The sequence below is a fragment of the Melospiza georgiana genome, chromosome 3 (assembly GCF_028018845.1).
Source record: "Melospiza georgiana isolate bMelGeo1 chromosome 3, bMelGeo1.pri, whole genome shotgun sequence".
NCBI lineage: Eukaryota > Metazoa > Chordata > Aves > Passeriformes > Passerellidae > Melospiza > Melospiza georgiana.
In genome coordinates, this window is record NC_080432.1 from 70,369,214 (window position 1) to 70,381,328 (window position 12,115).

General features: G+C 45.5%; 1 protein-coding gene across 1 annotated transcript; it reads left to right on the forward strand.

Annotated features, from left to right (window-relative positions):
* Positions 1-961: 961 nt before the first annotated feature.
* LOC131081127 (solute carrier family 22 member 2-like) lies at positions 962-11,124 on the forward strand. The gene is made up of 11 exons (XM_058020002.1): positions 962-1,372; positions 3,519-3,622; positions 4,585-4,739; positions 6,844-7,012; positions 8,001-8,115; positions 8,220-8,326; positions 8,443-8,657; positions 8,927-9,035; positions 9,416-9,528; positions 10,468-10,567; positions 11,058-11,124. The coding sequence occupies exons 1-11, from the start codon at positions 962-964 to the stop codon at positions 11,122-11,124; spliced, it is 1,665 nt and encodes a 554-aa protein (XP_057875985.1).
* Positions 11,125-12,115: the final 991 nt, after the last annotated feature.

The window sequence follows — 12,115 nt, forward strand, 5'->3', positions numbered from 1 at the left end:
CCAATTGCTTTCCAGACAATTTTTCATTTATTAAAACGTCTTTTAAATGTTACCTCCACTTAGGCTTTTCTTTCTGATGGAATGCTGCTGTTGTCAGCAAAAGATATGGGAGTAGCTGGTGTCTATCCATAGGCAGGACAATGTACCACTGGAGCTTAATACAACTGCATTTATTTGAGGTGCCTGCAATGAAGCCCACCTGAAGTCCTATAGGTCTGCTGTGATAAAGAAAAAAAAATAGCTGTTTTGTCCATAGACACTGTATAGTATGGCTTTCCACAGCTATTCCCAATGCATAATTCTGTAATGAATGCTTTTTCTCTTTTGGATCACTGCAAAAATACGGTCAGGTGAAAGTGTGTTCCCTGATGGGGAGAGGTTTTCCTTGGGAATGGAAGAGGGTGAAGGGTGAGACACATGTGAGAGGAGTTTTCAGGAAAGCTATTCCTTTATTGCTCTATGGCTCAATGTGTAGACATTCCTTTTTCAGAGTGTGCCCACCTATTTTTTACAGATCCTGGTTATGAAGCTTTGCTCATGTGGTGCCCAGCCATTCTGCACTAAACCCATGTGTTGCTTGTGTGTTGGTAAAATTTTCCACTTATGTTTGCTGTTTAAAAATGCTTATTTTTGATGAACTGACTTGGCTAATTAAAAAAGTAACCCCAAAACCCCCCAAAAAACCTGAAGGGCTGTGACCCATAGGGGCTGTTCCAGAGAACAGGAATGCATAAGTGCTCTGATTAGGGGTTAAAGGGAAATTCGCCTTGGGTGAATTAAGGTCTGATTTCAAATGAAACCTAAAAAATAGAGCTTGCAACATGTAGTTTAATAATTTATAGAGTTAGTCTTGACTTTTGGTCAAATATCTTTGTAACTTAAGTAGCTTTGTTGCCAACTAAATATATCAGGGCTGCAGAGAGGACCTAGTTGAGGTTTTTGAGGTGGTCTGGGTGCCAAAATGCCAACCCTAGATGACATTTTAGAGCATGTTGGCGAATTTGACAGGTTCCAGAAGCAAACCTTTTTTGTCCTATGTTTGTTATCTGCCTCCTTCACCCCAGTGTACGTGGGGGTCGTCTTCTTTGGGTTCACCCCCGAGCACCGCTGCTCCAGCCCCGGGGTGGCTGAGCTGAGCCAGCGCTGTGGCTGGAGCCTGGAGGAGCAGCTCAATCACACAGTTCCCCAGTGGGATGGCCACGGGGCCAGCTTCAGCAGCCGCTGCAGGAGGTACGAGGTGGACTGGAACACAACAGGCATCAGCTGCACCGACCCCCTCGGCAGCCTGGGGGGCACTGGGGACACTGTCCCCCTCGGGCCCTGCCGGGATGGCTGGGTCTACGACTCCCCAGGGAGCTCTATCGTGACAGAGGTAAAAACAACCCCCTTTGTCCTGTCCCCTCTGTTAAAGACCAGGTGAGGGCTGGGGGAGAGGGTTGGTGGAGCCTTGGCTCTGTTAAAATATCCCCTGCTTACCTGGAGGAGGGATTGGCTCTCACTGTGAACTTGCGCTTGGGGGTTTACAAGTCATAGTCCCTCTGTCCTTGCTGTGAAGTCCTGCCTTGGCTGCTCAGGAGGCTTATATCTCCAGCTGGGGAGCACAGCATATTTCAGCAAATAAATCCCCAGGTAGATAAAGTCCAGTTCTGAATGAAATTCCTGTCACATGAGAGGTCCAATTGGTGAAGGTGTGTAAACAGTGCAGCTAGCAGTGCTCCAAACAAAACTGGCCAATGCAGTGGTTTTGATTTCTTCCCCCCACCCCCTTCCTTTTTTCTTCTTTCTTTTTTTTAATGAATAATGTCTTTTAAAGTTGGTTTTAAATAAAAATGAATTGCAGTCAGTGTGAGGAAAGGTATTGCTTCCCACAATTAAACAGCTTAAGTCAGGAATAAACTGTAGAAACTGTGTTCTCAGAAGGAGTGTGAATAAACTGAAAGTAGTACTTTAGCTACTTGCTGTACTTCAGCAGTTCAGGTGCTTTAAGAATAAACCAGTAACTGGGATGACAAGCTTGATCTCATCATAGAAAGCTCCACCAAATATTTAGAGGCAGTCAGGATTCTTTGCCCCATATGTCTAACACAGGAGCAGTTAAAATCTGTGCTCCAGCGACTTCGGTATTCATAGTTTTGTAAGAGATTGATCCTGGATATAAGGGGCTGCACTCTAAGTGTACTTCTTTTCAGCAAGTTATGGGCTGTGAGATATGAAAGGGAGGAAGTGAGGCACCTCAAATGCAGGTTGAGCCAGGCGTTCTATGCAGCAGCAGCAGCTCAGCAGCACATCTCACAGGAAAATGCTCCAGCAGATCCTGGGGTCAGATGCCCCCACCATCATCTCCTGAGGCTGTGGGAAGCTGAGCACTTGCAGTTGGTGTGAGTTTATGCAGTCATGCTCTCACATCAGCTGTCTGCCCTTTCCTGCTGAAGGGGTGCAAGGCCAGGCCCACGGGCTGCTTCCTTCATGGGGTAACCAGATGTGTCACATAACTCCACATTTTGTCAACAAGCTCCTTGTTGTCACTGTTTCTGTGAAACTTGTCAGGCTCTGATATGTTGTCCCCTGCTCTGACAACTAAGAAAAGGAAAGGATAGTGCAGTGTAAATTGTGTTATTTCAAAGCAAAAGTTTGCACATGGAAGAAGGTCCTCATGGGAAGTCCCATAAGAGCATCAGAAGAAATATTTGGTTTTGTATTAATTATGGATACATAGATTCAATTAAACCCAGCTACCAGGAGGAAGGGAAGGGATTCTCAGTTATATTAGGAGAAGTCTTTGCAAAAACTTTTTCTATAGTAGCTTTTATGTATTTCTATCAGTAAGGTAGGACAAGACTAGATGGCAAATATATGTGGGTATCCATGTGCTATAAAGCTTGGCCCTGGATAAAAAAATGTCTGCTCTCCAGACACATACAACAATGTAGTTGAGCTAAAGACCAGAGCAGAGAGAAAATGCTGTGGCCTCAGGGCAGATGCAGGTACTTCCACCCTCCTCCAGAAGGCCAGTGCTCCCTGGGACCTGGGACAAGGCAGGCTGCTGAAGGCATCTAAGATGCTTCTAGTAAAGGCATCACACTTAGTGGGCAGTACCCTTCCATGCCAGGGTATGAGGCAACAAGAACTGCTTAGAAATGCTCGCCATCAGCCACAAAAAAAACCTGTTTGAAAAACTCAGGGTGATTGTCAGATCCATGCTGATTTGATCAGTAAGGGCCAACACAGGTTCGGGTGCCAGTTTTGACAGGTAATAATTCACTTATGCTCTTTCCAGAAAAGAGAGATGAGACATGAATGGGACATGCCAGTAAACTGCTCAAGGGCTTTTTCCAGTTTTTAATGTCGGACAATTAGTTAAGTTAGTAGGATTTCTGTGTGCTGGCAAAACAGGCATTGACCCAGAAACATGACCCATTTAAACAAGTTTAAATCTTTAACTGAAGTGAAGGAGATTTTTGGATGTGAGCCAGCTCCTCATTTCATTATTTTGTCTCTGACTGTGGTTGCTCCTTTAGTTTGACCTGGTGTGTGAGGACTCCTGGAAGTTGGATCTCTTTCAGTCTTCTGTGAATGCTGGGTTTTTTATTGGCTCCTTAAACATTGGCTACATTGCAGACAGGTATGTGCGGGCTGACAGCAAAACCCTCTGACCTCCCTTATCAATGTTCAGCAGCCAAACCTAGATAAAGATTGTGCAAGTGATATCATCTCTGCTCTTCTGAAAATAGGGTCATCCCCCTGGACCTTCAGTGGCAGCATGAGCCAGTACCCTGCCTTTCAGGTTGTGTCTGGTGGTTAGCACAGATCTGCTCAGACAGCCCTGCAGAGCCCATTCTATTTTAGAATTGTACACCCCAAACTTTGTACTGTGCCATATAAGAGCCCTCAGATGTTAACCAAAGCCAGGAAATGCATGGTTTGGATCTCCCACTTAACCTGTCACACTCTGCGTGGCTGCAGCTTGGAGAAGCTTAGAAAGAGTTGTCACACACTGCCAGATGTGTGCAGTAGCAGTCACTCAGAAAAAAGCAGATAGTCCCTCTAGCTCCCCATTCAGAGCCAGCAGAGTCAGACTCCCTGGCCCAGGCATCTGGGGTTAAAAAGAAACAAATGTCAAGGCCTGTTTTCCCCCTTGCTCCCCTTCTGCTCAGGACTGTTAGCACAGTAGGCTCTGAGTTGCTCCAGCTGAGAAATGCCCACTCACAAGTAGATCCACTCATTACTACTGTTTTAAAGGTGAAGGTTGTGGTGAATAAATCCCTTATAAATCTGGTGCATGTGGAACTATCAGAATCATAACATTGACCCTTACTTATTTTTCAGTCCCAATGTAATATATGTAAACATGGGACTATTTTTTTTTCCTTAAAGTTTTTGTGGAATTGCTGAGCAACTGGCACAGTAGCTTTTCATGGCATAGAAAAGCAGATAAGTCAATAATGGGCAAGGAAAAAAAGCATGTTTCTATATTGCATAGCAAAATTGGATTTTTTCCCCCCTTAAAGATACATAAAGCTCTTACTAGTTTAAAATACTTCCATGACTAGTGGTTTGCTTCATGCCTATCATTTTCCAACCCAGGTTTGGCCGTAAATTTTGCCTTTTAACAACAATTGTTGCCAATATTGTGTGTGGACTCCTTCTGGTCTTCGTGCCCAGCTACCTGTGGATAGTCATCATCCGGTTCTTGCAAGGGCTGGTCAGCAAGGGCTGCTGGACTGCAGGCTACATCCTGGGTGAGTGCAGGACCTGCTCCCAGGAGAAGGTCTAGCTTCTATGCTAGACTAGCTGCAGATGATGAAGGAACAAAACTCAACTCCAAAAATAAGCCATTTTAAAAATGCCCCTATGGTATTTTATTAAGGTGTTTTCTCCCTCTTTGACTCCCCAGAATGTTTTCAAGCACTGTCATTAGGGAGAACCAACAGTAGCCTTCAAAGCTCAAGCAAGTGGTGGTGTATTAGGGCTCCTAACCCCAGATAGGCTTTCCCCTGTGATGCAGCTCACCTTTGCAGATCTGTCTGGGCCCCATGGCTCCTGTTCCTTCCATCAGGCTCTGGCTAGGGAAGGTGACCAGGCAGGCACAGACCCTCTGCCCTGGGTGCAGACAGGATGGGGATACAGGAGGCCATTAATGAAGCAGGCAAAGGGTGGGGAAAACTTGAGACATTTTTATGACACAAAGAGGGAAACAGGGAACATAAAAATAACTGAAGAACAGCACGTACTTGCTGATAAGAACACGAGGTGTTTGTGTACCTGTGTGTATGCACTCAGCTGAGCAGAGGCCAAGCCATGGAGGAGCCAGCCCGTGTGGGCTCCTCTCTCCCCAGCGTCCTGCACCAGCTGTGTCTGCTGGTGAGGCACAGCTGGGCAGCCAGGCTGGGTCTGGGACCACCTCAGGACCTCCTTCTGCTTCAGGGTAGAGCTGCCTGGGACTTCTCTGGGATTTTTCAGGAGTGGAGTTCAGGCTCTTGTCCAAAATACCCAACTGCAAGCAGTCACTGAAGCAGCAGATAAACTGCTGCTGTTTTAAAAGCTGACCAACAGAACATTAGCTGGGTTAGGGTGACAGGTGGCTCTACAAAATATCTCTAAGAGATACGCCGTTCATTGTGATACTGGTAAAAATGTAAAAGTCAGTGCCCTAAACTTCCATGAAATCTTTCAGTGTGGGAATTTTGCTAATTCAGTTATCCAGATGTCTGATATAAAAAGCACCTATCCCACCATCTAGACTGTCTTTCTGCTAAGACATGATTATTCCTTCCTGTGCATTTCTGGATGCTTGCTTGGCATTTTAAATCTTTTCCTGGCACAAATAAAATATACATCTTCTCTTCTGGGGAACTTAAAGCTATTTTAGAGTGTGAAGTCCTTTTCAGGACAATTATTTGCCCCATTCTGATATTTTCTCTCTGTTACATCTTGTTACTCCTGGAATCTCTAGAAACTGTCTTATGGAAAAGATCCTAAACCAGGCCCAAAGCTCCCTAAAATTTGTATCTTCTCCCTGAGGGTGGCCAATACTGAATGTCCAGGGAAGGATACAGAATAACTTTGTTATCCTGCTTGCATACCCTTCATCTGCTTCTGGCTCAGTGCTGCTGAGCCTGAGGAGATGTCTTTGTGCATCTTCAGCTGAGCAGCATTAGCTAATCTGTGGCTCCAAAACTCAGCAGCTCATTTGGCTGCCAAATAGTTCCTTACTGCTCTTTTTCTAATGAGTTTGCTTTCTTGAAGTCACACAACTGGATGCAAAATGTTGACTGGGCTTGTGCCGGCCTGCTGGAATAGTTACTTTTAACTCTGAATCCACAAGACACAGAGACCCACAGAGGTGTGGCTCTGTGCTGTGGAGTTGCAAAGTGCAGAGGAACAGTGATCCCACCCTGGCCTGGGAGCTCAGAGCCATCCTGTGATACAGGCCTTCCTTATTACTTGGAGTGAGAAGCAGGCTGAAAGCCTGTTATTTGGGAACAAAATATTCAGCTTTGTTGTTGGGTTGGAGACATTACGTAGGTTGGCATTGGATGTCTCAACAAAACCCATCTGTGCACTGTGACAAATGCCTGATTTTCTCTGGGATCTCGGCAGCAGAAGACACTGCCGGATGCCTTAGGCCAGTGCTCGGCCAGCAGCAGTGTTCTCCTCTCTGCTGGAGTCTGGGTGCCAGAAAAGTGCAGCAGGGGGTTTTGTTGGGAGGCATTATGCCGGGAAGCCTGTGATTACCAAGGTTTCTCCAAGGAGTTACCACAGCACTGGGCCTGCGGCGTGCCCCGCGTGGTTCCTGCCGTGTGGGGCAGCATGGCGCTGACGCGTCGCTGTGCCTGCCCGCAGTGACGGAGGTGGTGGGCCCGCAGTACCGCAGGACGGTGGGGATCCTCTACCAGGCCGCCTTCTCCGTCGGGCTCCTGCTCTTCGATGGCATCGCCTACGCCCTCCCACACTGGCGGTGGCTGCAGCTCACCGTCACCCTGCCCACCTGCTTCCTCCTGCTCTACTACTGGTGAGTGCCCTTCGGGGTACCTCTGCCCAACTCCCAAAATCCCGGCTCCTCCTGCTTCCCTGCTTCTCCTGCTGATGCTGGTGCTGAGGGAGGCTGGGCGCTCCTTCCTGCCACACACACCTCTCGGTGCAAAGAGGGGCTCCCAGCAAAAGGGAGAGGGAAACAGGACTCTGAGCAACTGAGATCTTGTTGAATCCTAGCCTGTGCACCTCACCTGACCTTGTGTTTAAGAAAGAGACCACTGGGGGAAAGTTGGACTAGTATAATTTACTACTTTCTTTAAGCAATTAATAAAAGAAAACAGTTGCCTTGGTCTGAAAATATGGCTATTCACAGATTGTCTAACATAACTGTACCAGGCTGTTAGGATGTTCCTTCAAGGCAGAGAAGGTGCAGTTTTTGTGGTCCAACTGAAAAAAAACAAACACTTGGGTCCTCCTTAATTTTCATTTCTCTCCTCTCTTTTTAATCAATAATTTTTGGATTGAGTGCTTTGGATTTGAGAAATTGTCTGGGTGGGTCAGAAAGTTAGGAAGAGTAGAAAGAAATTTGTTGCCTTCCTTCTGCCATATTTTGTAATTGGTAAGCCAGTTCTAACTTAATTAGTAGTTTTTATTCTGTATTGGCAGAAGTGAAAAATGGCTCCCTAAGAGGAACTGGTTTGTGGTTAATGGGCTGGATAAGGTGACAGCACTACTCTCACTCCAAGCTCCTCCCTTATTATTTATCTTTAGTAAACTCCTCTTTTACTAAAGCCACTACCTCAACTGTTCCTCTTCCAGTCTCAGCCATGGGATGTACTCCTTTTCCTGGCTGGGGTAGTGGGAAGTAGTACACAAACCTCACCTAACCAAAAAAAAAAAAAAAAAAAAAAAAAAAAAAAAAAAAAAATCCATTGACCTCTATTTAATCCCTCCAAAGTCTTCAATCATGGGAGAATAGGTAGGCTTTATGTTTTGTTGTATAATGGCATCCACTCGCATTGTAGGTGCCTCCCAGAGTCTCCCAGGTGGCTGATATCTCAAGGAAAAAATGACAAAGCCATGAAAATTGTCAGAAATATGGCTAAAACAAATCACAAAAAGATGCCTTCCCATTTTAAGGTGAGCTCAGGGTTTGCTTGTACGTGCAAGTAAGCATCATGACAGTACCTTGCATCAGTTCCTCCCAGAGAAATATAACGTGCTATGTACTGGCTCTTCCATAGGATATCAAATTTGAAGAGGATGATTGTGGAAAGCAGAATCCCTCACTGATGGACCTTTTCAGGACACCACAGATAAGAAAGAACACGCTCATTTTGATGTACAACTGGTAAGAATATAGCACTAGACAGCTAGTTTTGGAGCTCTGGGATTGACCACTCCATCAGGACAGGGATGTCTGCTCTCTTGCTATCTAACAAATCCAGGATGGTCTTCTCTGCCCAGGTTCACAAGCTCCATCCTCTACCAGGGGCTCATCATGCACATGGGAATGGCTGCTGAGAATATGTACCTGGATTTCCTCTACTCTGCTCTCGTAGAGTTCCCAGCTGCCTTCATCATCATAGTCACAATTGACCGTGTTGGGCGGCGCTACCCCTGGGCCGTGTCCAACCTGGTGGCTGGGGCCGCCTGCCTTGCCACAGCCCTCATCCCAGAGGGTGAGTCACCTGAATGAAACCCCGTGGGGGCTCCCCACCCTGTCCTCTGGCACCTCCATGCTGCTTTGGGAGGGTCCCTTTGCCACTGCTCATGAGTCCTCACTGTTCCCGTTCCCTCACTCACACGGGTGAAACAAAAAAAAACAAACATCCCTTAAAAACATCAACTGGCATGGATCAGAGGCTCCACAGAATAACACTGTTGTGTCAATTGACACCTGCTAAATCACTGGGATGCTTTTAAATGTGTTGAATGTATTTTTCTGCAGATCTACATTGGTTAAAAGTGATTACTGCTTGCATTGGGAGAATGGGAATTACAATGGCTTTTGAAATGGTTTGCTTTGTAAACACAGAACTGTATCCAACTTACATCAGGTAGGTGCATCCTCTCCCCGGCTGGTGTTTGGCCTGGAAACAAATAGTTGAGGCTGATGTGTATGTTATGTTTTATGCTAAATTAAGTTATCCTCAAATGTGTCAGAACTGCACAGGTACTATTGAACATAAAGTAGGGGAAGCACAATTAAAATGCTTAAAAAGGTAGCTTAATAAAGAAAAGAAATGTACTTTTAGACAAGGGGAAACTCACATAACTAACTAAACTAAAGGGAAACTTTGGGAGAACCAGGGTGGGTGAGGGATCTGAAGTTCCATACAGTGCCTGGATCTGTCCTGTGTGAGGGTGGGAGTTGTGATCCATCCCTTTCCAACTGCAGTACTCTGACACTAACATAATCCCTCTGCTGCCAAACCAGGAACCTCGGGGTGATGGTTTGCTCCTCTCTGTGTGATATTGGTGGAGTCATCGTGCCATTCATTGTCTACAGACTGGTGGAGATCTGGCACGACCTGCCACTGGTTGTCTTCAGTAAGTGCCACCTTCCCTCCTTGCCGGCCCCTTCCAGGGTGCAGGGGGGGACCCAAGTTCCAAAGGGAGGGAAAAGCCACCAACACAGCTGCTTTAAGTTCAGCAGAAGCCTCCTGCTCTCTACAAGACCTTAGCCTTCAGTTTCTGACAAGCTGGAACTTGTTTATGCATCATGCCTCCCTTGCCCCTATGATTTCTCCTTGCATTTTAAAGGAAGTTTGAGTCAAATATGTGTTTGACAGATGGCAAAGAACTCATAAAAATTTTGATGAGCTTAATATTTGATGGATTTAAAGCTGATTTACTGCTCTACTGTGAGTTATACTGTCTTTGTCCAGCAGTCAAACCCTAGAATTTAATGTAATTCCCTGTTTAATGGAGTACAAGTATGGCTGTTATGCTTCAGCTTTTCTGACACTTTGTTAACTGGCTCTTCTCCAGCTACTCGGAAAGTGGCTGGTGAATAAATGCAAGATAAGTTTTACAGACTAGTGACCTGAACTCTCAGGTCAGGGCCTGCAACACTTTTATGAATCTTTAGGTCAGCACATTATAAGAGGAGAATTTGATTGTGTTGCTTAGAAGATAATACATTGTGTGTACATTTTCTAATCTTATTTGAATGGCATAAAGATGGAATGTGTTTCCTGTCATGCTCTAGCAAAAAAAAAAAAAAAGAGTTCTTTCCTCTACAAAGGAAGGATCTGTCCAGTTTGAGGTGTCCTAGTTCATGCACAACTCACAAGAGGACTTGGCTTGGTGCTGTCTCCACAGGGCAGCCACATCCTCCATTTTTGCACCAGTGTGACAGTTTTGCATATGAGACTTGAGGTGCACATCTTGTATACAGGACAAAATAAAATGCCAGTGACAAGTCCATTCAGTCTGGCATAGCAAGCTGATAAATGCTTACAAGCTCTTTGTGCCTCTGTTTTGAAGCTGTGCTTGGTTTGATTGCGGGTGGATTAGTGCTGCTTCTGCCTGAAACTAAAGGAAGAGTTTTGCCTGAGACTGTGGAGGATGTTGAAAACTTTCACAGGTGAGTCAAGATGATGAACTTGTAGCAGTTTTCACTTGAAACTGGGCAAAATCCCTGTCCAGAGGGCATCCCAAGGGTTACTTGGCTACTTGTTTGTTTCCAAGAAGTTGCTGGGTAAAGTTGCTGGGTAATCACAGGACAGATTCTAGACTCCTTTTACCCCATGTAAAATCTTGAGAACAAGTAGCCTAGGCCTTTACTGTCCTGTAAATAGCTGCACTAGTCTCTCAAAAGTGTGGCAACACCATTAAAAATGGTATTTGTGTTTAAAAAAATGCCTTAACAATTAAAGAGGAAAAGGGCAGTCTTGGCAGCAGCTTCACATGTGGTGTGTGAAGCACCAGTATCTGCTGAGGAGCCAGAGCAAACCCAAGGAAATATATATGGTGATTTTATTGGGGCCAAGGCAGAGCAAGTGAAGAACTTGAAGTTAGATGCTCCCTGAACAACTTCATTCCTGGTTGATGTTCATGTCTTATTACTCTTGCAGGAAAAGTGCTCCAACGGCCAAAAAAATCTATCTCCAAGTCCTAGGATCAGAAGTAGCACGTGGCTGAAGAAGGTGTAACTCTTTCTGAGTAGTTTGCTTTAAGGCAGTAGCACAGAAATGCCACTTAGAATAAACACCCTCTGAAAAGTGCTGCCTCTCTTATTTCAATTTCTATGCATATCCTTTATTTACAGTGTTTAGGGTTTTCTGATGGGATCGTCCCAATTGCTGCAGAGCTGCTTCCCCCTCTCTACACTAAGAGAAACATATTTTAAGTCTGGGAAATTTTTGTACTAGCTGTGTGGACTTCAATATGGATTTCAAGAGGTCTTAACTTGAGTATGGTAGGATCAATACCAACAAAACTTTGTAAGTCTCCATGAAGTCTGACTTCGTTGGTTTCTCTTAAGAAGAGGCAGCATAATATGGTATTTATCTCCATTGTAGAATCAAGGTAACTACAAACCTGGTTCAGTTGTGTGACAACTTGCACAGTTTTTAAAAAGATTGATTTTATTTTCTCCTATTTTACTGGCTACTCACAAGGATGTACACTCACAAGGATGGGCATGTGGCAACTCCAGAGCATGCATAGCAGAAACACTCTTAATCCTTTATAAGGTAATAGCATTATACATGTGCCCTGCAGGGGCATTCCTTTGGAGTGAGCTGGGATCAGGCTTGGGAACGTGCAGGACCCTGACCAAGGGTCCTGTGCATCAAGGAGAATCAGGAACAGCACTGGGTCTTCCAGGAAATGTCCAGCACCTTCAGGATTGTCCTAGTCCATCCTGTTGAGCGACTGCAGCAGGCCTGTGGTTGCAGGACAAAACAGGGACAATCATCCTGTGGCTCCCCTTCCCTGTTTGTGTTGCTGGTCCCTATCTGCTGGAAAAACCACTGGTTTTCCTTAAGGATACTGTGAGCAGGGTACAAGACACCTCTGCCCATTGCTAGTCAGCTGCAGGGAGAGAACTCCCAGTTGAGCAAGACACTGCTGGACTCTAGCAGGCAGGGTGAAATTCCCCCAGGATTGCATCCCAGTGACCTTGCACCTG